The sequence below is a fragment of the Bubalus kerabau genome, chromosome 20, assembly GCF_029407905.1.
Source record: "Bubalus kerabau isolate K-KA32 ecotype Philippines breed swamp buffalo chromosome 20, PCC_UOA_SB_1v2, whole genome shotgun sequence".
NCBI lineage: Eukaryota > Metazoa > Chordata > Mammalia > Artiodactyla > Bovidae > Bubalus > Bubalus kerabau.
Window position 1 is genome coordinate 11,331,196 of NC_073643.1, and position 27,853 is coordinate 11,359,048.

The 27,853-nt window shown below is 39.7% G+C and overlaps 1 protein-coding gene across 21 annotated transcripts in view; it reads left to right on the forward strand.

Moving 5' to 3' along the window:
- ARPP21 (cAMP regulated phosphoprotein 21) overlaps positions 1 to 27,853 on the forward strand; it is a 165,353-nt gene that overhangs the window by 38,841 nt on the left and 98,659 nt on the right. For 16 of the 21 annotated variants that reach the window (XR_008705975.1, XR_008705973.1, XR_008705974.1 and 13 more), the window contains exons 2-9: positions 8,263 to 8,436; positions 10,284 to 10,450; positions 11,867 to 11,908; positions 12,684 to 12,773; positions 16,679 to 16,823; positions 18,288 to 18,366; positions 19,018 to 19,074; positions 19,798 to 19,938. Coding sequence is in view for 18 of the 21 variants with exons in the window: in XM_055557344.1 (XP_055413319.1) it covers positions 10,322 to 10,450; positions 11,867 to 11,908; positions 12,684 to 12,773; positions 16,679 to 16,823; positions 18,288 to 18,366; positions 19,018 to 19,074; positions 19,798 to 19,938 (683 nt within the window). In the remaining 3 variants the exon portion in view is untranslated. Of the gene's footprint in view, positions 1 to 3,954; positions 6,798 to 8,056; positions 8,174 to 8,262; positions 8,437 to 10,283; positions 10,451 to 11,866; positions 11,909 to 12,683; positions 12,774 to 12,969; positions 14,782 to 16,678; positions 16,824 to 18,287; positions 18,367 to 19,017; positions 19,075 to 19,797; positions 19,939 to 27,069; positions 27,435 to 27,853 lie in introns of those variants that run through there. The other 5 variants (XM_055557353.1, XM_055557339.1, XM_055557338.1 and 2 more) reach the window with 5 other exon arrangements.

A 27,853-nucleotide genomic window follows, 5' to 3' on the forward strand; every position in this document is an offset into this window, starting at 1 on the left:
CTTGTTAAAGGGTGACTCATCTGAGATTCTAAGACCTGGGGATTTCAGTGATGGACGGAGCCAACAGCCAGCTGCCCTCTCACTAAAGAGACAGGGTGAGTAGGCAACCGATTGTCTTACTCACTGGAGGCTAGCAATGAATAGTGCAGTTGAGACGAGGATAAAGTGTAATAATCTATGGAAAATGCTCCAGAATCACCCATGTGGAGGTAAATAATAAAAGCATTTAATGGTGTGATTGTTGGATCTTGTGGAAAGAGCTTGTTGTCAGTATGTGGTGGTGGTTTAGCTGCTAAGTCATGTCTGTCTCTTGGTGACCCCATGAACTGTAGCCTGCCAGGCTCCTCTGTCCACGGGGTTTCCCAGGCAGGAATCCTGGAGTGAATTTCCATTTGCTATCAGTATATTAACACTCAATTTGTAGCCCAGATCCGCCCAACAGAATTAAAACTCTTTTGTTCCTGTGTCTCTTGAAATCCCCCCGCTCTTCTTGAGATGGCAGCGGCAGATATCCATTTCTAGTAAACCTCTCTCCTGCCTTTCTCCCTGCCTCATGGGTGTAGAAGTCACTTCCTGCACTCACAGACCTTTAGGCCCACCTTTTAGCTTTTTATTTGAGATGAAGCATCCTTTAATTCCTTTGCTCCCGTGGAGAATCTTTCCATTCTTCTGCCGTCGTGCGGGGGTGGGCGGAGGCAGAACTGAGGTCATGGGTGGGTAATTTAAACTTCTACATCGATTGCTTTTGATTAGATGTACTGACGGTATTAGCTAGTAATAATTCTGAAAAAGCAACCTTAAGGCTTGAAATATTCACAGGCTATGGCACCACACATTATCCACTGACATAAGGGAAAATAAAGACATTGTGTCCGTGAAAGCCTCTTATTTTTCCCAAATTATAAATGGACAGAACACGAACTTTATCACCATTTCAAAAATCTAACAGAATAATAATTTATCCACTTATTTTTGCTTTTTCTCATTTTCCCTAAGTGTCTATTCTTTTCTTCTTTTCTGCAAGAAAGGTTTTAATAGCCCAAACAGCTCACATTCTGGCACCTATAACTGCGTCACATTTGTTAAGTTTCATTCTTTTTGAAATGACAGATTCTACTTCTGCTTCTTATAGAAATAAAAGACAAAAGTGTTCAGTCAGATGTGCTGAATAAAATTAATATTTATCCCTAGCCTTTTTTTGAAGGGCTTTTCCTCTTCATGATGAATTTGTATAACTTTGAATTCTTTAAGCCACAGTTGAAAATCTGCATTTCGTGATATATCCTCATCCCATTACAAGATGTCTCCAGTATACGTGTGTGTGCTTAGCTGCATCCAACTCTTTGCAACTCTGTGGACTGCAGCCCACCAGGCTCCTCTGTCCATGGAATTTTCCAGACAAGAATACTGAAGTGGGTTGCCACTCCAGTATTGGAGATCCTTCTCCAGGGGCTCTTCCCGACCCAGGGATCAAACCTGCATCTCTTACATTGGCAGGCGAATTCTGTACCACTTCCCCACCAGTATACATAAATGGACATAAATAATGAATTATATATCCTTGGCATCCAGATCCACTGAAAGAGGACATTTTAAAATACTTTATTGAACTAAATTGAGAATAGAGAAGTTCTAACATCTGTGAGATTAATAACGTTCAAGCAAACATATCATTTCAATTGATCATCCCCCCTCCCTTCCCTAAAATAGTTTTGTTTGTCCCAGGAGATTATGGAGCAGTGATATTGAGGGAAATATTTAGGGTAAGTGTGTAATGTGGTAGAATTCCTGGAAGATCTATTAAGAAACCAGAGTTACATGGCATTGTTAGCTATAAGATCCCAGCAGTGTTACTCATGTTCCCAGAAAATTTGCTTTAGTTACACTCAGAAGAAAAAACAACTTCCCAAGTCTAAGATTCCGGTTCTTTGCTTAAAGATTAGGAAGACATTCATTTCTAAATATTAAATGTGTTCTGGCCCCAGTAGATTCAAATACATTATTCCACATTTTAAAAAATGTGAGTACACTTTATCTGGGAATCTTGCAGGCATCTGATTCCTGTATGGCCTCTAGAAAGAAGGTACCATGAGCTGTAGAAGTGAAGGAGGAAATTGGGCAGATGGTTAGCCTATAACTTGAGGTCGTTCTGATGACTGTGACTTATAGGCTTTTGGGGGTTTCAAAGAACAAGACCAGGCATGATGTCTAGAGGTCCATGTGTCCATAAAACATTAGGGATAAAATCAAGAAAGACACGTGCCATTATCAGGCAGACTATTCATGCAGACCCTCTGCAGTATATGAAGATACACTGGCTAGTGGAAGAAGATAGTGGTTCAGGGGAAGAAATGTGTCTCTTGAAATATCCTGGAAATTAACGGAACAGATTAGATTCACTTTGTCTATATTTCTAATAAAGCCCCAGTCACTATAGGAACATGTGGTTTTAAGAAGAGCTCTGATCCTCAGTCTAAATGACAAGTGTTTTTGACCCAGCTCTGCCACTATCTGGTTATGGATCTTCTCCAAGACACTGCATTTAGTATCAGCTAGACTGGCTGATTTCAAGGTTCTTGGCAAGGCTGTGGTTCTCTGAGTACTTGTACATTTTCTTTGAGTTTGCACATGATTGGAGGTTGGTGACACCACCTTGTATATAGATAAGTCATGCCTAGACAATTAACAGATTGAGGCAGGAAACATAAGGTGGTGATTACCCTGCATGGCTTATGAAACTTTGAGACTATTTTAAAATCCTGGGAGTGGTCCCAGGGGTCGCCCAGTCAAACTGAAGTGACCCTCAATGCTTTCTCAGTCTAACGTGGCAGCAGGGCCACTGGCCTTGTGCTCTGTGCCATTTATGTTGGTCAAAAAACTCTCCTTATCTGCAATTTTATAAAAAAGTATGCAAAATACTGAGTCAGTGATGTGACAGAGCAGCTACCTCCAGCCCTCTCATCCAGGTGATTGACAGTGGATGTTTGTGTTGCAGTGAGATGCACCCGGGGTTGTCTTGCAGTTAGAAGTAGTTTCTGTTGCCTTTTGTGGATGAAGACACATTGGCCAAACACACCTTGATTCTAGTAGAGATGCAGTGGAAGAGACTGAACATCATCACAGCCTATCCTTTCATCCCTGCAGCGTCCACATTGGATGGTTAAATAACAAAGCTTGTCTTGCCAAAGAGAAGACTGCTAAGATGACCATGAGGAGGAGGAGGATGGTCTTTATTGGGTACCTATTTGAATCAGCACACACCAAGGCAGGTTACATCCACCACACTTGTCTTTACATATATCAGTGTTATCAGTACCCCAGAAGCAGTTTTGTAAAGTAGAAGGCCACTTCCTCTGTTGTACTGTCATTTTCTGCCTTTGGTCTGTTTGTATGTATGTTGATTTGTTTCCTTTTAAATCATATTTAAAAAGAATAAAAGAGTTTTTTAAGTTCTTTCCTGATGACATATACATAATATTTTATAATTTTAGTTGCTCCTAAGTGTACAATTCAGTGGCATTAAACAGTGAAACCATCACATCTATACTCACAACTTCCCCATCATCCCCGACAAAAGCTCTGTACCAGTTAAACAGTAACCCCTTCTTTCCTTCCCTCCAGCTCCTGATAGTCTCTGCTCTATTTTCTGTCTCCATGAATTTGCCTGTTCTAGGCACCTTGTGTAAGCGGAATCACACCACATTTGTTCTCCATGTCTGACTCATTTACTAAGAATAATATTTTCAAAGTCCATCCATATTGCAACATGTCAATTTCATTCCTTTTTAAGACAGAATAATATTCCATCGTCTGTATACCACATTGAGGTTATCCATTCATCCACTGATGGATACCTTTCGGCCATTCTGAATAATGCTGCCATGAACATTGGTGTTCTAGTCTTAGCTTTCTGGGTTTGTTTTTTTTTTTTTTTTTAGGAGTTGAATTACTGGGTCATATGGTAGTTCTGTGTTTAAAAAGGTAGGTTGTTTTGTGTGTGTGTGTGTGTGTGTGTGTTTCCTAGTGCTAACTTTTGAATACCAAGTAAGACCAATTCCTTGTTCTCTGAATGTTTTAAAATAGCATAAGAAAATAGCTATTTTGTCCTCCCTAAGTCTTCTCTTGTCTAAACTAAAAATTCAAAATTATGCAACTATTTTTTTGAACCCAAATGTAGAATCTTATGTCAGTCTCTGCTACATTTTGCTTTATTAATTTTATCAACTAGTTCACTCTGTGGGGATATCCAAATATTTATTATGGGACCCTGTACATTATTTCCTTCTCCCAAGTTTATGCCTTTCTTCTTTTGAAATACACTGGGAAAACATTTAAGAATTATAAAAACAGAATACATGTTTATCTTCCAGTTGATGACTAATCAAAAAGAGGATGATGAAAATAAAATTGTTTAAATTTTTTCATGTGGATCCATAAGAATTATTTAGCTTTTATTATATTCTTTAAAAAAAAAAAAGATTTTTCCTTTTGAGATTGTATTAGCACATCCTTGCACATGGTAGAGATTCCGTGAACACTTTTTAGGAAAGTGAAGAATTGAAACATTGGTTTTTTTTTTCCTTGGAATGTTTTTATTGAGATCCGACCCCTCTTATTTTTAAAGGCACTTATGATTTTTGTGGTACTGTTCTTATGTCCAAAGCTTTGACATCAGTTATTTCCATTATTAGAAGCCTGATAAATGTTGATGAAGAAATGTTTGTGTCCAGTTTGCTGTAATAAGAAAGAAAAAGTGCTGTTCTTCATGAGTTACTGTATATTTATAAACTGCCTAGCTATCCAAGTTGAAATAAGAATATTCATGTAAAATAATTCTACCCTTAAACCCCTAGTATGAAAATTCCTCTTCTTAAATCTCCTCCTAGGTTCTTCCTCCAAAACAGTTGTCTGGTTATTTTGGCATTTGCATGGGTGGTTCAAGAATCTTACAGAATGCTTGTGCATGGAGTTGACCAAAAGGAGTTTAATGAAAGGATAGAACTCCTGGTTGAGTGTTTCTTATACGTGTATATTGAAGGAGAACGTTTTCTTTGGGAAAGTAAACTTATGTGAAATTTTCTTATTGACATCTTTCTGTTACCTGGGGAAATATTCAAGCTCACTGAAGGTATTAATCTGTACCTTCTGTTCATGCCTTGATGCCATGGTGGCTCTCATTTCTAAAAGGATTACATGTCAATTACTTTTCTCTCTTTTTAAGTCTTTAAACTTAAACCTTCAAACTATTTTTTTTAAAACTTCAACAGAATAACTGCTTTGAGACTAGGATGTGTCTTTGGTTGCTAAGGGGTTGCAGCGTTTAAATACCTTCTGCAGCCAATTGACAGATGACTAATATCACAGTTCGCCAGCAGCTTACATTTGCAGAACTGTGACCAGCTAAAACAAGAAGGAATGGTGTAGAAGCGAGAACCATCTCAATTGTTCACATAAGGAAATCTTGATTATGTTGTTTCATCATAAAGCACCTATAGTGTTTTGGGATGAGTCATCCTCTGCTGATTTTGAGTAGAAGGGCTGTGACAAAAGTGACTAATAAAGTGGCTCTCCCAGCTTGCAAATAGAATTTGATGTCCCATTTTAGATATCCTCTGAGAAATAAATCACTGCTAGAATTGGAATCAAACCTCAAGCTTTATTTCTCCACCCAACAGCCCAGCGATTAATATATGTAACATGCACACACACATAGACGATGAGGACACACCTATTTTGTTGGTGATGATGAAAGACAGAATATTTGGTCTTTTGCATTGTACTTCTCTCTCCCTCTCTTTCTCATCCCCACAAACCCAGCTGCTACTATTTGCAACCCTGCTGCTACTGCTGCTAAGTCACTTCAGTCGTGTCCGACTCTAAAGTCAGCCAAAAAAATAAGAAACCACATGAATAGAATGTGAAATGGTCATTATTGTCCTCATTGTAAATAGCTGCTAGTGTTATTGATCAGTTTCCTATAGCTTGTTCATTGCCTGCCTTTGCTCAATATCACCTCCTAATCTATGGTTAAAATCTTGTAACTGAAAGAACTGCAGTAACTTTTATTTTGTGCATTTGTTGAGTGTCTCCTCTTTTTCTCCCTCCCCCATACCACAACCACATAACACTTGACACTTGGCCAGAATATCCATTAACCAAATGTTGGATAAAATATATTTGTTAGACATGGTTTTGCCTCTCTGTGTAAAATGGGAGAAATCGTAACAAGTGAAGATTAAACGACAGAGGAAGAGTCGGGTTAGTTAGGGGAACAGAAAGCTGGACTAGGGTTGATTTCCTGGCAACACTTTCTTAGCAAAGAGAACAATTTTAATCAGTTACAAAAATATTTGTGATCCATATGTTCCTCTCTGCTCGTTCCCATATGCCCATATTCCCTTTTATCTTGGTGGATGATGACTTTATGATTCAGGAATGCAAGAATAATACCTCGCTGGCTTTAGAGCACAGTGCTATTTCCAAACGTGTCCTGGTAATTACGCACACACTATATATCCAGGCTGTTCACGCTCTGAGATGGTTACGTGAATATCAGTTTGTTCTTTCTTCGTGGAAAGAATTATATCTTGCATCCACCTACTGGGGCTGGAATAAGGCATCTAAGGCTTAGATCTGAAAACCGCAGGAGCACTTCACCGGCTGGATTAACCCCACTGTGCAAATAGGAGCATCAGAAAAAGGAGACGGGAAGGCTGCAGTGATCATTGATAACTTCATTCTCTTTGACAAAAGGAAACCAGAAGCCAGAAAGCATTTGGTAAATCCATCCATCACAGGTGCCTCTGTTTTAAGACATATTAGATATGTAGCCCGTTGTTTAAATATATCCTAATTTTAAGGCATGTTGACTTCTATTTAATATCAAGTGTTTAGGACGCAAAACTGGTCAAAATTGAAAAATTAAAATTACTGTCGATGACCAATGCATTTCGATCCTAACTTCTTATTTCCTTCGCCAGTATGTCCTTAAAAAATAGTTATATAATTTTTAAAAACACAAGAAACACTTTCTACAGCCATTTTAATAAAGGCGTCAATCAAGCTGGAAAGGATTGACTGTAGAAACGATTGAATTTTCAACAGTTGTTTTCCTCTCACACAACAAATGGAGTCATAACCCAATAGGCTGTTCATCAAGCTGCAGTAAAACCTGATGAGGAGCCAGCTGTGCTCCTGGCGGCTTGGGAGGGGGAGCGAGGGGTGGGCAGGGAGGGTTTCTAAACTTCAGAGTAAATAACTGAGATGCACTGAGCGTTTTCAAAGTCGGGTCTGTGGCAGAACACGTGTGCAGGCTGTTGTACTCAGCAGATGTGCGCCAGGGTAGAGTTGCAGTGCTGGGAGAGAGATACAGCTTGGGTTGGGCAAATGGTATTAGGAATCCTTCTCTGTTTGCATTCAGGCTGTCTTCGCTGCTGCTCCTGGAGGAGTTGCGAGAAAAGGAAAGTGCACGTTCTAGCAGGGATTGTTTTCAACAGGTTCAAAAGTTTGCAAGTCTGTTGAATCCCTCTGGCAGGATTGCTTCACTGTCAAACAGAATACCCAGCTGGTGGTAGCAGTCCTCATGGGGAGGGCGGGGGATGGATGGATGGTGTTCACCCAGCGACGAGAATATTAGGAATTCTTCCTGAACTGTCCGTGGAGGGAAAGAAAGAGCTCTCTCAACAATACCATTATGAAAGTTTTCTTTTTCCTTTCTTTGTATTTTTTTTTCACTTTTACAGCTAATGCCTCATTAAGTCAAAAATCGTTCAACGTGCTTTCTTAGGATAGCTTTCCTAAAGAAAAGAGTCACCAAAAAAAAACAGTACTCTGGAGATTATATTGATCTATAATTAAGACAAAGGCTGGGATTAAAAAAAGGAGGCAAGACTTTTTTGCTCATAGGTGATCTGGATTGTCATGGAGGCAAACACACAAGCTTGTTGTTTTTTTTTTTTTTTTTAATATAAAGTGCGAGATTTCACTAAAAAAGGTTAAAATTGAAGTGAGTAATCTTCGGTGCATAATGCAATTGTTAATTTTAGCTCGTTGCGTGGGTGCCGCTCTGACTTGAACAGCCGGCTGGAGCCTTCATTAGAGAAGAAGCAGGCAGCTTGGGACAGGTGGAGTGGATCAAGCCGTGAACGGGGTTTGCTGGAGGCCGGTCATCAGTGTTAGGAACCCAGTCTTGTTTGTTGAATCCTTTGCCCCTACCATGATTATTGCTATTATCGTTACTGTTGACTTTTCGTCTTTTTTCAGGTGGACCATGTGTCAGACCGTGTAAGGGAATCACATGGAGATGGGCGTTTTGAACTGTTAATGGGGACATGGGACTCCCGTTGTCTCTGATCCCACGTGTGGATTTTCCCAGCGAAGAAGGACAGAAGCCGCTCCTAAGTTGCCAAGACCGGCAGCCGGACTCCTGCACGAAAGGTAAAGAGCTGTCATCGGATGGCTGTCACTTCATCTGTATGTTTTCCTCAGTCTGGAAATGTGCATGTTTGCATGGAACAGTTCCTGAAAGGCCACCCAAACAGACAGCATCTGTATAAGGGATTCAGCTGGCTCAGAGTTTGTAAAATTAGAGCCCAGTTTGTGCATTTCATTTTTTTTAATTTTATTTTATTTTTAAACTTTACATAATTGTATTAGTTTTCATTTTTTTAAAAAAATCTGGTCACAATCTGTTTTTGATTGAAATGCTCCAGGAAAAAAGTTAGGGCAACAGAAGTCCTGTCTCCTCCCCCGACTCAGTACGTTGAGAAACAAACTGTTTGCTTTGGGAAACAGAACTTTTTATTTGGTTAACTGCATCTCTCCCCTGTGTCACTGAAATATGAGAGATCTGTCGGGTACACTGAAGGGAATATCCTCAAACCTCCTCAAACCTCTGAGCCTTGCTCACTGGCCCCTCGCAAACTCCATCATCCCTGATGAAAACTTTTCCTTTTCCATCCCCACAATCCTTTGCCAAGTGAGCCTGTGTTTTTTTAACAGTATCATTAGATACCATCTGTCCTATCATGGTAGGTCTTAGCATATTTGCAACAGAAATTACTGTGTTATTAGATTTTTCTCATGCTTCCTATGTCCACTTGGAAATAAAGTTACTGAATTAGTATACGGTAATTAAACACTCCCAGATAAACATATCAAGACACTGATATGTCCATTAATAATTACTGTTGTAATGACTGGGAACAGGGCAGTCATTACTTTGGAATTTTTGTGAAAGAAGTGACTTTCTAGGCTACAAGGTCTTTCTGTCTTTTATTTTTTCTTTTTTCCTTCCTTCCTTTCTTCTTTTTTCCTGTCCTTTTTTTATTTCCTTCTTTCTTTCCTCTTTTTTTCCCCTTTCCTTCCTTTTTCTCCTTTTTTCTTTCTTAAAAAAAAAAAAAAACAACTGGGGAGGAAGTAAAAGCTGAATTATTCATGAGCCTCATTTGACAGCACATCAGAAGGGGAAGTGTCAGGGGCTTTATGGAGGTAGGGAGAAAAAAAATACTAATAACAGGCTTATACTTAGAAAAGTCATTTCTAGCATCTATGTAGTCATCTCTTATGAGCCTGGAGCATCAGAGTTCAGTTGTGATAACTTCATTGGAGCTCCCTGCCTGAGAGTTACTTCTGAAGGATCTCCACAGCACCAGCCACTGACGGGCTGGGGGAGAGCTTCTGCTTTTAATAGTATCTCTGTCAGTTTGAAGTCTCAAGTCCCTGATGGTTTATTGCCAGATTGGGATCCTGTATGTATTCTGAATTATTACCTCTTACGTTGATTTCTCCCCCTGTAGAGTGTACTGAATCCCTTAGACCCAGGAAGGTATGTCTATGGTTGAAACTTGCAAATCATTTGTGAGTCATCTTAGAGATGCTGCAGAACAGGTACCACCTCCCAACTCGGAAGCGGAGGAAGAGTTGGGGAAATACTCTCTTTTTCTTCTGCTTCCATTTTGGAGTGGAGCATAGGAACCGGGAGGTGTGTGGGACTTGGGTGTCTCAGTTTAAGATGTATTGATCCACCCTGACAGCAAGGTGTATTGATAGGAGCGTGTGTATGTGTGTGTCAAGGGTCGTGGATTGAGTGACCAAACCTGCCTCTTGGTGTTTGTCTGGGGTCCTTGATTTGGTCTTGTTTTATTCTCTTTGGGTGCAATTGGCAGGGAGGCTGGAGTTGCTCATTTGATTTTGAGAACAAAGAGAAGAATCCAGTATCTCAACCATAATGGTCAAGACTTCACCCTGCGCTGACTTGACTTTCTGATGTCTTCACCTTATAGGGTGTCAAACCTTGTGATTTTAATTTGCATCTGGGAGAATGTCTGAGCCAGGAGACCTGAGTCAGACCATAGTGGAGGAAGGTGGGCCTGAGCAGGAGACGGCCACTCCGGAGAATGGTGTGATTAAATCTGAAAGTCTGGACGAGGAGGAGAAACTGGAATTACAGGTGAGCCTGGAGAAATCCCATTTGTCATACTGCTGTGTGCACCCCTTTCTTTCATTTTGAAGATACTCTGAAGGTTTGTTTGTCTGTCTTCTTGCTTGTAAAGAGTTTGACTAGTAAAATGAACATGTATAATCATGTCCAACTCTTTGCGACCCCATTGACCAGAGCCCCCCAGGTTCCTCTGCCCATGGGATCTTCCAGGCAAGAATACTGGAGTGGGTTGCCATTTCCTCCTCCAGGGGATCTTCCTGACCCAGAGATTGAACCCACATCTCCCCCCTGCATTGGCAGGCAGATTCTTTATCACTGAGTCACCTGGGAATCCCAAGTAAAATGAATAGAAAATTCATAAAGCAAATATTCTCTTTTCCCATTTATTAGTCGTTTTTTCTGACTAAACAGTACATTCTGGTCAAAATGCCCTTTGAAATAGTATATATATATAGACAACATATTTAATGACTGAATTTTCCCACAGCTTCTCCATATTAATTTCCAGACCACCTCAAGGAGTTTGTGGAGGGCTTCTCCTGAGGCAGCTTTATACTAGCTGAGTTTTAAAAATAGATTTGTATTCCATGAAAAGAGGAAGGGCCAGCTCATGACAGACCAAGAAACATCAAAGACATGAGCTCCGTTGACCTTCTTGCGCAGGCTAAGCATCGATTCTTATCAGCGGAAAAGCTTAGAATTCCCAGCCAGGAAGAGAGAATGCCCTGGAAGAGGCAGGGGGCAGTTTGGGGGTGATTCAGAGTACTCAACAAGTGGTATGTTTAAGTGGTCAGGATTTATGAGAGAAGGAGATTTGGTAGAAGGAAAACAAACTAGACTTGTAAATAACCTGTATTGATTTTCTTTGAACCAAACTACAAAAGTGTTAACTGTTTTTATTTCATAAATGCACAAAGGCAGATAATGGCATAATGGCCAAATGACCTCAAGGCCAGCCTTTGCCTTCCCCAAGAAGCTTCTGTGGGGCTTCCCTGGTGGCTCAGATAGTAAAGAACCTGCCTGCCAGTGCAGGAGATGTAAGAAACACTGGTTCAATCCTCGGTTCGGGAAGATCCCCTGAAGAAGGAAATAGCAACCCTTTCCAGTATTCTTGCCTGGAGAATCGCGTGAACAGAGGAGCCTGGCAGGCTACAGTTCATAGGGTCACAAAGAGTCAGACACAGTGGAGCGACTAAGCATGCATGAGCTTCTGTAAGGAGGGAAGGAGAAAAGCCAAATCGTCAAAAGTTTTCGGTGAGCAAGGGCAGGAGTCCTCCTCCCCAATGGTTATAGTGCCTGATTGCTGTTGTTATTGATTTTTCAACTCTAGTGACATCTTTTTCTCTCTCTGTCTCCCCCCACTTCCCTCTCCTGGTTGTTGGTTGACTGTTTGTTTGTTTGTTTGATTTTGTTTCTAACATACAGAGGCGGCTGGCGGCTCAGAACCAAGAGAGAAGAAAATCCAAGGTAGGGTTCTGCAGTTCTGTGTTGACCTGATATCCATATGTCACATAGGGGTAGAGGATTTGCCAAGGAGGCACAGGGTTGTATGTAGATCTTGGCTGCACCCATGCTGCCTGTGTTTAATGTGGTCGTGTTGGCACTGCTCTTTCTTTCTTGCTCTGTGTGCTTTTTAATTAAAGCATTTACATAGCTGCAGTGTATATGTATTTGATCCTGGCAAATTTGACAGTGCTTTACAAATGAATCGCTGCTCATTTTTTTCATTTTAAATCAAATTTGGGGAAAATTTTTTTGTATGTCCGATTAGTTTCTGCCTTGAAGTAAACAGGTTCTGATGTTTAGGATACAGTCTTCAACTTTTAACATATTTTCTCAGTCAGATCACTTTCAAATCCAGTTTTAGTAGAAATCCATCTGTGTTGTCTTTTCTTCCTTGCTTGTACATTCTTTGTATGTTCTCAGTGCGATGGGCAGTTTGCTAAGAGTTTTCTTTAAATGTATTCTTCCATACTCTCCTCCACCTGCATCACCGTCAACACAGATCTGATGCTTTGAGCCAAAGTAGACGCTTTGTTCCCATCAGCCCAGGGGTCCAAAACTTGGAACCAGTGTAGACAGCCCTGAGCTATAGATTTGAAGCTGGCTTTTAAAATTTTCGATTTGGGAATGTTCAGAGAAGGTGGAGATGGTTTGACAGCCTGAGTTTATTTCCTGGTTGTTTTTTTGGTTTTTTTTTTTCTTTATTTTCCTTTCCTTTCCATTTCTTTTGCCTCCCCAGTCAGGAGCAGGAAAAGGTAAATTGACTCGCAGCCTTGCTGTCTGTGAAGAGTCCTCGGCCAGACCAGGAGGGGAAAGTCTTCAGGACCAGGTATATGCCCTGTCTTTACCGGTCATGGGTGAATGGGATCCACTTTGTGTGCATGAGGATTCATTTGGCATTAAACAGTGTTTTGGGGGGAGCACAAATTAGTTGAAGAAGGACAAAGTCCAGCTTCCTCCCCCGTTTCTGAGACACCCTAAATTAGTTGAACAGTCTCAAAGTATTACATTTGTTTTTTTTCCAGACCCTCTGAACACTGCACATGGAAAGGAATTCAAAAGAATTTAGATTAAAACGTAAAATGTAAGCACGGTCGTGCTGTTATTCCTCAAAGGCTCTCTCTTGATCAGACTGAACCAAATACAGTCCTAAGTACCATGTCTCCTCCCTTAGTGGAGAGTCTTACCTCCCCAAAATGCACTTGCCTATAAAAACACAAATTTTGGCTCTTATGAAGTTTCAGAAATACTGAATAAGGTGCATTGAGCTTTGGAGACATACTTTTAGGGCCTTTGGTGGAGATTTCTCACTACTGGGAAAATGGTCCAGAAATAAATCTGAGATGAATGTGAATTTAAGTTAATATTATTAACACTTTGCTGCACATCCTTACACCTAGTTTTTGCTCCTTACAGCAAGGCTGTTCAGCTCTAAAAATTCAACTTCCAACAAAACTCTTCACATGGTATTTATTTTTGTTTGCCTTTCAGGCATCATATTCGCTTTTAGAAAAATGGTCTTGCTGTTAAAATTTTTCCTTGTTTTATCAGAGGCTGAGAGCAGTCAGGACAAAAGTAAAATGATTGATCTGAACTCAGAGGAGGAAAAATTAAGTTAGCATTATTTTGGGGGCTATGTTTTGCTTTTCTCTTTATAATTTCATTAAAATTCTCAAAAATTTCCTCTTGGATACAGAGAGCGTTGAGAGCACTTTCTTTCAAAGGACCAAAAATAAATTCCTTGTAGATTTCATCCTTAGAGTATTTTTTTTCCCCCAGCCTCATTTCCTCAACCTGCCACCCATGTCGTACGCCAAGGGCGGGCTAGCTTTCAGTAGCCATCACTATGTTTTATACAAGTTTTCTTTTCCTTGGGCTCTGAGAAACGTGTGGCTTTTGTTCAGCATTTTATTTGTGCTTCTTTTTTGTATGGAGATTCAAAAGGGGGAATGAGGTGAATATCACAGCTTATATCATTCAATGTGGATGGATGGCTTGTGATGTAATGCACACAATACATGTTAATTCTGCAGAATGACAGACTCTGGGAGAAATAATGCCCCAGTGGTCCCCTACTCCGAATGCCAGGCAGAAGAACACAGCCTTTATAGATTTCATCTGATTTTTTTAATCCTATTTGATGAGGTACTGGGAGGAGATTTTTTTTCAAGTGATCATCTGTATCATTGTGCCCACCCTGGACCTAAGACTAGGTTACTCCTTGCAATTGGAGCAGAGAAATAAGAGGCAAATGGTACTTTGCTCCTGCTGGCCCCATGCTGAGTAACTGAGACTAGCTTTGTCGAAATTAGAACTTGCAAACCTTCCTTGGGACTGGCTGAGGCAGTGGGAGCAGGGCCCACCCCTTACCCCCACACACACACATATAAGCAAGTGGCCATGCTGTTCTTTTAGAGAATAAAGAAGCAGACCTTTGAGCTTGTATCCAATGCCTGCATTAGGTACCACCGGCACTTAACAGCATGTGGGAACTGAATCCCTGACAACACTGGCCGAAGTGTACGGCATACGGACTGTATGGCTCCCCCAATGTGTGTGTATTCACAGTATTTGGAAAACTGCCTTCATTTTCCTGTGTGGGAAAAAACTCTTGCTACCTGTATTACTTGATCTCAGACCCATAGCAGATGGTTCAGTCTGTCCTTAAGTTAAAGGAAGTGTTTTCTTTTCTAATGTTATACTCTTTACCTATCAGTGTATTGCTGCAACTTGAATCATTCTTTTCCTGTTGTTGGAGATAAAGTTATCCTGTACTGATGTATTTAACACTTGTATTTTATTATTGAGCATATCAATAAAAATATTAAAAAAGAACAGATTGTTTTTTACCAACTCTATAGCACTTCGTGTGTTCTTTCAACACCATAACGTGTAGAAAAGGCAGGTGTTTTTCTGAGTATAGTGTTTATCAACACGTGGCAGGAATTTGTACATTTAAAAAAAAAATAAATAATGTCCTTTAGCCTCTGCTGTTGCATTCATATTTCCAAGCCTCTTTGATTTTAGATTTAAACTTGCCGAGGCTGGATGGATCAATCGGTTTTGAAGAAGTAATGAGATCACTTCCTGACCTGGGACCCTCGCTTTCCTCTCCTGACCCACTGTCGAATCGATTGTTCCCCACTCAGAGCAAAAATGTTCCAGCTTTTTCCTTAGCAAGTGGAAGCAAACTGTAACACCAAAGTCTGCCTGAATCTTTGCAGACTAAGACATTTCTGTCCCAAGTGCTGTGATAAAAGACCTTATCATCAGATTCACTCAGTTTCGTATATGGCCATCCCCAGGATAGTTTGTATATGTCCATCCCCAGGATAAACATGTGGATATCAGGAAACCCGGCTAAGATAACTATTTACCATGAGAATGTGTTTTAATGCATCCTCTGTATCATGCAGCTTTCCAACCATGGTGACTTTTTATTCCAGCCCAGAATACACAATAGAGCCCCTCCCCAAAAAGAAACTTGCCATTGGAAGACTTTGGTTTTCTGCTTGTCAGATCAGCTAGGTTTACCAAGAACCATTAAGAATCCCAGATTGGCCATAATTTGAGGATGTAGAGACATCAGTTTAGTCACATGTAGAAAAGTCTTAGTTTAATTTTCAGTGGGAAACACTCTTAGTCATTGGGAATATTTTTTCCCCTACATCATAAATGTTAATGTCGCCAGTGGAAGAAAGTTTTCCCATTAGATGATCTCTTACATAAGAACCAGTGGGCTTAATGTTGGCTCATTTGTCATAGTTTTAATCATAGCATAGTTTTTTCATAAAACTGAAAAACATAATTTGGCTCATTCTTCTTCAAAACAGTGAACATACTATCATCCAAATGGCTGATATATGAGTTCATATGAAATGATCTGTTTCAGTACAAAATCAATGAATACAAAAGTGGATCCAGTCCAAATACTGTAAATGGTCAACCAAGCATTAGTTCAAGAGACTCTTAACATCTTGAAAGGATTCACTGATACTAGGAGTAAAATAATATTAAATATTTATATTTAATTGATGGAAAACAGAGTCCTATTTTCTACCTTTTCCAAAAGGCAGTGCTTATTGTAAGTTTTAATGCTTTATTAATAGCTTTTGTAAGCAACATAGGATAATCCATATCTAGGATTCCTTCAATTCTGTATTTTTATTTTTCATAGTGATAGAAATCAGTATTTATGTGGCTCTGAAACAAAATTTTAATTGTAAATGGGCTATTATAGCCTTTATTTATGTCTGTTTTTTTTCTGTAATTATGATTCATGTAATATCTGTCTGTCTGTGCTTGTGCCAATTTTTTCCGTTCAAGGAATTATATAAAAGAACTTGCAGAAGCCTCTTTTTTATGTTAATTTTTAAGACATGATCGTAGCTGTGATGCAAACTTATTGACAAAGAAATTTTTCCTAAGTGTTTAAAAATAAACCTATAGAGAAAATAAGAGTTGTGATCTACAGGAATTTAGCTTGCTTGCGGTTAATATTCACAAGGCAAAGTTTTAGTGCTAGCTACTTCTCATGACTTTCCATTGACCTCCAAAGTTAATTCATCTTAAAGAGCAATTATTTTTCTGACAGGTATAATTTTTTTACCATTTAAGAAAAAAAAATCTGTACCTGGCTTTCATTTTCCTGTTCTTAATAATCTCTATGCAAAATGGAAACCAGACAGAGATTCTTAAATCTGGCCCTAAATTATTATATTTTTTCCCCAACAGGAATCAATTCATTTACAGCTTTCCAGTTTTCCCAGCCTGCAAGAGGAGGATAAATCTAGGAAAGATGACTCTGAAAGAGAAAAAGAAAAGGATAAAAACAAAGATAAAACCTCTGAAAAACCCAAGATCAGAATGTTATCAAAAGGTGAATGTGAAAAATGTTTCCTTAACTTACTCAGTTTATACATAACTAGTCACAGAATACATTCTAGACTTTACACAAATATCACCTCCCACCAAAATTTGCATAAAATTTTATATGTGTATGTGTGTGTGTGTGTGTGTAAAAGATGATGTGAACTTGATTTTTTTCTGTTCATGGTGTCATTTTTGTGTATCTAAAAAGATTATTTTTGGATCACATATTTCTTTGGATATTCATTTGGATCTATTTTTGAGAAGTTTGCACAAGGGAGTGAATATAAATCTGTTCTTAATTCAGATTTATTAGTCCAGTTAATTTGAATTGATGAACAGTAATGGTACCCAGTTTTATATCTTTTAAGTTTCATGCTTATCTTAAAAGACAGATAGTGGATTGGCAATTCTCAGTTGATCAGTGGTAAGTGGTGTCCCCAGAGCGCAGATGTATATGTCCATGCCAATGGAACACATATTAACATTTTATCTGAACTAAATGAATTTGGTCTCTGCAACCCATATACTGCCCCATCATGTCTCATGTAAAATATACACACTTCTACTTCAGGAAAAATTTCTTCCCCAAAAGTCATTCCTTATAAAACCCCAAAGCCACAATCCAGACTTTTCAACTTGTTGCCTTACATATAATTATACAAAAGTAAAACAAATAAACAAAAAAAAAAGAAAGCAAAAGTAAAAACAAAATTAAGTTGATATGAAGAATTCCATGAATAAACAAATTGGCAATAGACTAATGTTTTTAAATACCTGAGGCAGTATAAGGCATTGATCAGCTGAGAGATGACACCTACTTCGCATATGCTCCAGAACCACAGATCTGCTGGTAGCGATTGTCTCAGCTGCTGAACAGCTAAAAACCAAGCTGTATCCGAGAGTAAACAAGTACAGCCTCCTAAGATGGCTTTAGAAATTAAGCTTTAGACAGCATCAAAAGACTTGAAAGACTTGGAAATATTTAATGCCCTCCTATATTTTGTATCAGTTAATATTTAGACAGTTTTACAACAGAGCATTCAGTTTTTGCCTTCTCCGTTTTAAGAGAAAGAGTGTTCCATGGTATCTCAAGCTCTTGAGCCTTCTGTCTGTGGGTTGGGAGTACCCATCACTGCCATGGAGAGGTCATGCCCTTGCTGATTGACAGCCCAAAATGAACTCATGACATCTGACTCCGCCCACCCACCCACCCAGACCGTGCCCACTTCCTCTCCTATGACAGCTAGGTCTTTCCACACTGGAAATCTACTGGATGTTCTTAATCCCCGAATCTAATTTTCATCCTGATTTAATGTTGCCAGGTTGTTAGTTTCGTAACATGTGCCTCTAACACCCGTAGATTCACCTAAAGTTTGCCTGAGCGTAAAGGAAAAGGGAAAGGCTGGGAAAACCCTTTTCAGCCCACCTCCCCCTGCTGTTTCTCATAACTCCATCCTGCTGTTTGTTTCAGATTGCAGCCAAGAATATACGGATTCTACAGGCATAGATTTACATGAGTTTCTGATTAACACATTAAAGAATAATTCCAGGTAAATCATTAAGTAAACCCTGTTTTTAGGGGAGTCAAGTAGAATGTTACAATGAAGTCATTCATACAAACACTTCTAAGAGGGAAGCTATAGAAGGCCAAGTCCATCTCTGATGTCTTAAACTGTCTCTTGTATTTTCTCTTTTCTGCTAATAGTTTTCATGTTTATGTTTTTAGCTAGTCTTAATTCCTGGGTACTTGTCCAGTGAATAAATTATAGTTTACAAGTTCTGCTTTTCTGGTCACAAAGAGATACTTATTAAGGGGGAAAATATAGAGAATGAGAAGCAATGTCAAATATGCTTCAGGGCAGCTATTGAACCAACAATTTGGGCTTAGCTTTGTTAAAGTTTCCTATTAATTTAAAATATACAATTTACTTGGTGTGTTTTATGGGCCTAATACCTTGCATGTCTTAGTTAACATTAAAAACTACAAAGGTTTCAATAGCAGAACATACTTAACAGATGAGGAATCACCTTAAGGAGAATGGAATCACAGATAGTTCGACATCACATTTCAGAGAAGAGTTAGATGCTGATTTGTAGCTATGTATATTTAAACAATCTTTTCCATACATGTAAATGAAACTGTTAAGTCTTTAAGAATGGACAGTCCATAAAGCCTTTTCATTTTCACATTTATTTTGCAGAGACAGGATGATACTCCTGAAAATGGAGCAGGAAATTATTGATTTCATTGGTGACAAGTATGTTGAATCGCAGTGCCGGTTAATGAATCTGATGTGTCTTGGTTTGCTGTATGGGTTTAATCACTCATTCTGGAAAGATTTAGGGGTAGATAAAACATTATTTAATATGTTTGCTGACTCATTAAATAGAGATGCTGTTGGAGTTAGGAGCTATGTGCTGATGGGAATTGTTGCTTGGACCATGTGTATTCCTGCTTGTTAAATTCCGGACAAAATGGCTATAAACAGGAGACCACTGATTAGCATTGAGTAGCAGTAACAAGAAGCGACCCTTTTCGTTTTTATTATCGTTTTTTAATGGGCTCCAGCTGGCTGTAGTCAGTTATGCCTGGAAATAATTGTGCTGCTTTCAGTGTCAACCGCGTAGTGACATCTCCAGATAGACATCTGCAGTCCCCTATTATGTCGTGTCATTGTGGCTGCGCCTGGCTCTGTGGATAAGCTCTCCTGGACTAAAACAGAATATACTTTCCAGCAAACATTGAGTTCCCTGTGGTCTGAGAAATGCACAACTCTAAAACAAAAACACTTATTGTACTTTAATCAATACATCTATAAGTGGAAAATTGGTCTGGAAATGAGAACATTGAGTGATGCCAGGAATGAAATAAGCTTAATGGTTCGGATGAAAAAGAAACGGTTTTGTGTGTGTATCTCTCAAATGTACTACGGGCCAGAAACGAAGATGCTGATAGTGCTGTTTCTTGTGTTCCTTTCCAGTAATCATTATAAAAAGTTTCCTCAGATGTCATCCTACCAGAGGATGCTTGTCCACCGCGTGGCCGCTTACTTTGGGCTGGATCACAACGTGGACCAAACAGGGAAATCGGTCATCATCAACAAGACCAGCAACACGAGAATGTAAGCCCCTTCACTGTGTTTATTTAGCATTTTCTCTTCCTCTTGTGGATTCATTTATAAGAATGCAGTATACAGTTCAAAGTACATGGCATTTCAAATGTGCAGTGTCATTTATCTCTTGCTCTTATCAACAATAGTGGCATTTATCTATAGAAGATTATCTGTGGACCAGGAAAGTTGATAAAATTTAGGCTGTAAAGTGTATTTATTCCCTGATCTGTTACGTAGCTCCTGAAACACAATTTTCTTCATTCCATTAGTAATCCATGTGGTTATATACAAAACATGGAGCATGTTATGTCAGCTACAACTCTGATTAAAAATAACAGACATTTAAAAACAACAATAACATATATAGGATAATAACCCTTTTCTTTCTTTTTCTGGTGTCAAGACATTGATCTTACTGTGGTTTCTAGAATAACAAAAACTCCAAACCTGGAGACAGAAGTTTGGCCTCTAAGACCCAATTCTTTTACTTACTACCTGGGTGATTTGAGATAAGTCCTATAAAATGTGCCCTCTCAGGTTTTTTTCACTTATAAAATCAGAGTTTTTTGAGCCAGGTAATATCTAAGTTCTGGCTCTAAAAGAAGGTTGCTTGTTTGGTTTTGCTTCTTTCAATAATTGTTTGCTTCTATCTCACTATGTTTAAAATGAGTGGTCTTTTGCTTTAGAAACTTCGAACTGTGTCTGTTGAACCCACCTCTCCTGGAAGCACAGACCATTTTTATAGCACAGTTCACATTAAACTGAAAAGCTGTCCTCATATAAAGCAATTTCTTAAGACATTTGTTTGGTAAATTGTGCACATTGCGTGGTTTGTTAGGAATGCTATGTCACCGAAGGGAACTTTTGTGTCAAGCACAGAAGTGTGGCTCAGACATCAGTTTCTGTTCTCTGGAGGCTGGGGCTTGTTGGAGTAGAGGTGATGATGCCCCTTCTCTGCTCAAGGCTCAGTCTGTGTTGAGCAAAATGAGTGTGAAGGTCATAGTCGGGAGAACTCAAGCTGGGAGATCTGGGGCTACTGAGATTGGCTATTATCTCAGGGACACTGAGAGCTTCTCTTCTCTGGACTTCAGATTATTTATTTATCTGCAGGAGAGAGTTTGGAATGGTTATGTTTAAAGGCCCTTGAGCTTCAGAAGTCTTGGGTCCTGTGGTTGCATTTTATTGTGAGGGCAAAACACATCTTAAAATTTATCAACTTTCCACTTTATCTGATTGTTGGCACATGGACCTCCTGTTTTGAACAGTAGTAGGACTGGAAGGTCACTGTCCTTTAATCCTTCCCTCTCTATTAAATATGCCTAGTTGTTGCTGTTGTTGTTTTTCATTCTTCATTCTGGTTTTTCTTATGATTTTCAGATACTATAACGCAGGAACACACTGACTGCAAACTAGGCAAGCAATTCTGTCCTTTTAATTCTTTCTCTATAAGGCCATAAGAGACGTGGAAAAGCCCATAGATCAAATAGATTGATGTGGTTTCACCTAGTAGAGACGGTGCATTTATGTTTAATTCACCCTGATTTTGCAGTCGCATAGTCATAAATATTAATACACATGTTTGAGACCTGTTTCCTTGTCAAACAGTTTTTGAGAAAATAAAACACTCTTTGTATAAAGGTTCTTGGTAACTCAGCAATGGCTCTAAACTTGCAATCAGTTTGATATAGTAGTCACTAGTTATATATGGCTATTTACATTTTAAATTAATTATTGAAATATAATTTAAGCTGCAAGATTCAGTTCCTCAGTCAGGCTAGCCATATTTCAAGTGCACCTATTAGAGAGTATACAGAACATTCCCTTTATTTCAGAAAGTTCTGTAGGTCCAATCTTCTCAGAATCCTGGTGATTCTTGCAAGTTTCCAAATACCACTGGAGAACATAATTTGTCCCTTAAAGCTTTTCTTTTCTGCTAATGAGCATCATATAATCAGACTTCTTCACTTCCAAAAGAACACTAGCTTTTTTTTTTTTTCCCTTTAATGACCAATTTCCAATAGATGGCACGTGTTTATGCCTTGAGGAAGAGCAGAAGAATTTGAGCAAGGAATACCTTCAGGTATTGTTCCTGTAACAAAGTGCTGGGCTGCTAGGCATTCTGTCTAGTTCCTGCCTTTGATCATCAACATTTAGTCCCCACTCTGTGACTCCCAAACAAAAAAGACATATGACTGTATGTCATAGATAATCAAGGTATTTCCTGAAGAGTTGAATTTAATAATCTTTCATCCACAGTTGGGTCAAATCCCACCACTCTATTCCAGACACCTTTATGGCCATCCTTGATTTGAGTGGCTCTTGCCAGGGATTGAAATGGAGGTGGGGGAAGCTAATATCTTTCAGAACAAGAGAAAAAGATGAATTTAATGTCTTTTTATAAATAGCATCCAGTCACATTTTCAGGACCTGAATCAATTGGAGCAGTTTTAGCAAAGGAGGAAGGTAGTTCTGTGGGAAATTATATTTAACGTTGAAAGTCCGTTGCCATGTTTTCATGGAATTAAAGTTCAAAAGAGAACATCTCTTCAGGTTCTAGGTGTCTTGCATATTTTTGACTCTGATAATTTCGAGAGTTGTGCCATTAGGACAACTGGCCTATGATGGTTGTGTGGACCATATTGGCTTAGGTATATTATTAGATGAAAATGTTTCCATTTCTATAAAGGAAGGAGGCTGAGATGGAAATTCCTCAGATGATTCCTTGTGGGTTTTGTGCTTTGGAGATACTGTTTCAATGTGTACGCTTTAATGATACGCCAAAACAAATGCATGGAGATGCATAGTTTAAACATCATTGTGCTGCCGCTAAGTCGCTTCAGTCGTGTCCGACTTTGTGCGACCCCGTAGACGACAGCCCACCAGGCTCCCCCATCCCTGGGATTCTCTAGGCAAGAACGCTGGAGTGGGTTGCCATTTCCCTCTCCAATGCATAAAAGTGAAAAGTGAAAGTGAAGTCGCTCAGTCGTGTCCGACTCTTAGCCACCCCATGGACTGCATGCAACCCACCAGGCTCCTCCGTCCATGGGATTTTCCAGGCAAGAATACTGGACTGGGGTGCCATTGCCTTCTCCATAAACGTCATTATAGATTGGGAGAAATGCAGAAAACCTGGATGGAAGATACAAAAATGAACTGAAGGGCTGAGGAAGGGAAAACACTTCCTTTATTAATTTTTCATTTTCAGTGACCATACTGGCATGTAAGGTGTTCCTCTGAAGTGGATGCCTGGCAGCTAGATATTGGCTGGGATTTAGTTCCAGAATTCCTGTTTTTCTAGATTGTCTGCAGTTTAAGTGCCTATAGAATGTGTCTTGAAAATACTAACTTTTGCATGGAGAGAAAATAGTCCCACCTGAAGTTCAAAATATTTAAGTCATGACAACAGACTGTGGGGATTATATTTACACATGCGTGTGTACTACAGTCACTTTTAGTATTTTCTCTGATATCTTCAAATATAATACAATCATCATTTCATGATGGAAAAAATTATCTCAGATTTTTCAGATAGTTATAATCACTTATAATAGCATTACATACTATTTGTTCAATTGTACTGGATACTTTACAACTTATTTAATGTATTTAATTTAATATTAAAAGCAAGCATGTAACCTAAGTCATTAGAGCCTCATTTTATAGAAGAAGAACATTAAGTGCACAGGTTTGATCCCTGGTACAGGAAGATTCCATGTCCTGCAGGGCTCCAGAACTACTGAAGCTTGCATGCTAGACTCAGTTTTGGACCTCCGGAGAAGCAATGGTCAGCATGGCTGGAATCTCAAGCCAGTGCATCTAATGCCAAGAACAATGTTACTAAGTAATCTAACTGTCTTTAAGGCAAAACAACCCAGACTATCTTGATCGACATCCTCAAGATCTCCTGGATTGGTTGAGAATTCCCACTCCTAAATCTTTTGTGGTCTGATAAGAAATAATCATTGAGGGAGAAGATTTTTTTGAAGGTTCACTCAGTGGTATCAGTAAATAACAGATACTTCCTCCCATATGACAGCATTTGCCAGATTTTCTTTATCACAGCTACAAGGTGCGATATTTGGGGAAAAACTATGCAGAATTTAGAGGGAGTGATATCCAGTCAGTGGAAACTTCCTATACTCCGTTTCAATCGGTGTTTTCAAGAATGAAAAAACTATGTTTACAGGTAACGTCAGTGCAGGAGATGAGCCTGTCCTTTGTGTGAACACAAAATTACTCTTCCAAGCAACTCAGTTGTCCAAATGCATGTTTTCATGTCATAGCCACAGGAGCGTGGGGTTAAGGGTGTAGTCATCCAGAGAGAGGAAGAAATAAGAATTGTGTTCATTTGGGATTCATTCCCGAAAGGTGCCTTCTTCCAAGTGAACTGATGCACTATGGAGAGTTAGCAAAAAAAGTCACCTTCCCCTGGCACCACCGTGTCCTCGTCGCTTCTCAGGGCTAGGCAGCAAGAGGACAGGCGAGCATGTGCCGCCTCAGCCACTCAGCACAACACTCAGCCCACAAAGCAGGTCTGAATGATTAGCGATGCCTCTGCTTAGAATGCACTGTCATCTTGGTGAAATAACGAATGGAGTTTTTGAACTGAGGCTCTGTCCTGTTTCTGCTTTAGTTGGGCGCTCTTTCCCCAGCATGTGGCCAGAAGTATGTTTTCATCTCTAGCACTTACAAATTTTTTTCTGTTGGAATTCTCTGTTAACTGTCAGATTATTTGGCAACACCAGATGAGCCCCTTGGAAATCTGGGGCAGAGGTATTAGGGTGTGTACAACTTGGTACTGCAAGTGATAACTAAAATGTATTTACTTTCTATCATATTACTTTTTAAAATCTATTTTTATTTTTGGCTGTGCTGGGTCTTTGTTGCTGTGCACAAAGTGAAAGTGAAGTCTCTCAGTCGTGCCCGACTCTTTGTGACCCCATGGGCTGTAGCCTATCAGGCTCCTCTGTCCATGGGATTTTCCAGGCAAGAGTGCTGGAGTGGGTTGCCATTTCCTTCTCCGGGGGATCTTCCCGACCCAGGAATCGAACCTGGGTCTCCCGCATTGCAGGCAGACGCTACCGTCTGAGCCACAGGCTTTCTCTATTTGTGGAGAGCGGGGGCTCCTCTTCGCTGTGGGTTTCTCATCGTGGCGGCTTCTCTGCTTGCGGAGCACAGGCTCGAGGCGTGTGGGCTCTACCAGCTGTAGCTCAGGGGCTCTAGAACTTGGGCTTCAGTAGTTGTGGTGCATGGGCTTAGTTGCCCTGTGGCACATGGAATGCTCCTGGACCAGGGATTGAACTCGTGTCCCATGTCCCTTTCATTCTTAACTACTGGATCACCAGGGGAGTCCCATGTTACTTTTGATGTTTAGGATTGAGGTTAAAAGATGAACAGTGCTTTAAAATATATATGTGTAAATGCTGCAAATACATGGGTCTATTTTTTTATGAGAAGCTTTGTTCTTCTCTTTGTGTCTATTTCTAATTTTCACTTTCTCTCTTTTGCTTATTTTTCTACCTGTGTAGCCCAGAGCAGTTCATTGTTCTTTTCTTAGACAATTTCTACACCTCTCTCTCCTTTTCTCCCTCCGAGAGAAAAGATGCATGTTCAAGGTGTATCATTTGAAGACTAGAAACTTTCCCTACTATTTTCCAAAGGGCCAAGATCAATCATAGGCAGAGAGAATCCCATGCATATCTGAATGCCTTTCGTGTGTCAGAGCACCTGTTGAACTAGTTCTAAAAAAATCTTCATATTAAAACGTTGTCATCTCTTGAACATATTTTTATTTTGTCTTTCACTTTGTCCCACTGTCTTTGCCTCCAATCCCCTAGTCTAAGAGCACAGAGCAAAGAAAGAAATAGTAGGTCTGCTGGGGAGAGAGGTTACAGGTCCTCACAAGCAGGAAACAAGAATAGGACTCAAAGGCAGACGCTGAGGATGACACTTAGGAGTCTAGTGCTCAGGAGCCCGAGTGCCGGATTCCCAGTGTGGACGTGGGTTTTGGCCAGGAGTGAGGAGTGGCATATAGTGACGTCCGTGGTTTGCTTGTTTGTTGCCCAAAGGATGATCCACTGAGCTAGCTATTTGATAAATCTCAAGAACCATGAACCTTCTTCTGATTCAGCCAAACAGAGCCTCTCTCTGGGTGAAGCAGTTGAGCCCAGTTGACTTGGTTAAACATCCCTGAGATGTGAACAGGACCGGGGGACCCGCCACCCTCTCCGGGAAGACTAGTGGGACGTGGCCAGGACCCCGGCAGGGTCAAGGGGTGTCCATTCTGCTTAGTTTCCTGAAGGGGCTCAGGTTGAAGGTGGGAGTCTTTAGCGCTTGAGCCTTAACCGCTTCACTCCCGGCTGGTGATAAAGTGCATTTATACCAAGACAAACCAAAAGACCCATGCTCTTCCTCCCACGTCTATTTTTCTTCTTTTCCTTTGGCTGGAATGTGAGCAGCAGTGGGAATGGACTGAGCAGCGTCCTGAACCGATGCTTGCTTAGTAACCTTCTGAAGAGGACCTAGTATCGCTGTCTCCAAGCGCCTCTTGGAAACTCTTTGAGTGGTTGGTTGGCATCCCGTCATTTCTAAACAGGACAAATTTACTCTACACTGTTTATAGGAAGAGTGTTGAAAATCATCTGACTTGAAGCCAAAGGTCAGGAACCTAATGAAGAATTACATTCCTCTCAAGAAAACCATGACAATTTTTTTTTTCCTAAACACATAACCTACTTCTTTAACCAGCCTAAAGTTAAGACTTATTTATTAACAACGGTCAACCTGCATATCATTTCTCTCCAGTGTGTTTTCTCATATCATTTTCCTCAAATACCTCAGACAACACCAGAGTCTGTAGGTGAGACAGACATACATCGTTGAGGAGAGAAAATAAAGTGTGTTATATTCTTTTCACAATGTGAAATTATTTATGGGCCTCTGAGTATTGCATGTATAATTTACTGTTTAATTTTGGAATGAAACAGGCACGTACCTTCTATAATATTAATATCTTGAATGTAACTTTTTTAAAAAGAACTTTTGTATGCATTAAAAATAATTTCCAAGTATCTAGCTAACTAACTCACAGCATTCTAGGCAGCTAGAGCTAGGCTGAGATTCATGTCTTGATCTTATCAGATCTATTCACAGAAGATCAAGCCTGAAATCCACCACTCCTGTCACTCAGCCACGCCTGAGGTTTGGAGAACAAGAATCAACATGAACAGAATCAATAACCCCAAATGATGATAAAAGCAAGAAACAAACCAAACACTATCCTTTTGAGACCAGACCCATTGTATTTGTTTTTTGGTTGTTCTTTTCTTTTTTTAAAAACAAAATCCTAATTTACATTTAATTTTTTTAAAAGTTAACAGAGAACTCAATTAATGTTAATAATTTGGGAGAATGGCATTGAAACATGTAAAATATCATGTATGAAACGAGTTGCCAGTCCAGGTTCGATGCACGATACTGGATGCTTGGGGCTGGTGCACTGGGACGACCCAGAGGGATGGAATGGGGAGGGAGGAGGGAGGAGGGTTCAGGATGGGGAACACATGTATACCTGTGGTGGATTCATTTTGATATTTGGCAAAACTAATACAATTATGTAAAGTTTAAAAATAAAATAAAATTAAAAAAAAATAAAAAAATAAAAAAAAATAAAACTGTGATGCAAAACTCCAGAACCACAGAACACACTGGATTAAAAACTGTCCTGGCAAAACTTAGAACTGAGATTTTCTCAATTCTTTCAAGGGCCAAGCATTTCTCAGACATTCAGTACCATACTTTCCATGGGAAGTACAGGCTATACGTCAGATTCATCTTCTTTCTATTCAGAGTTTACTGGAGGAGCCAGGAACATTTTGATCAGGACTCTGTGCATGTGTGTGTAAGCACATGGTGTGTAAGTGCC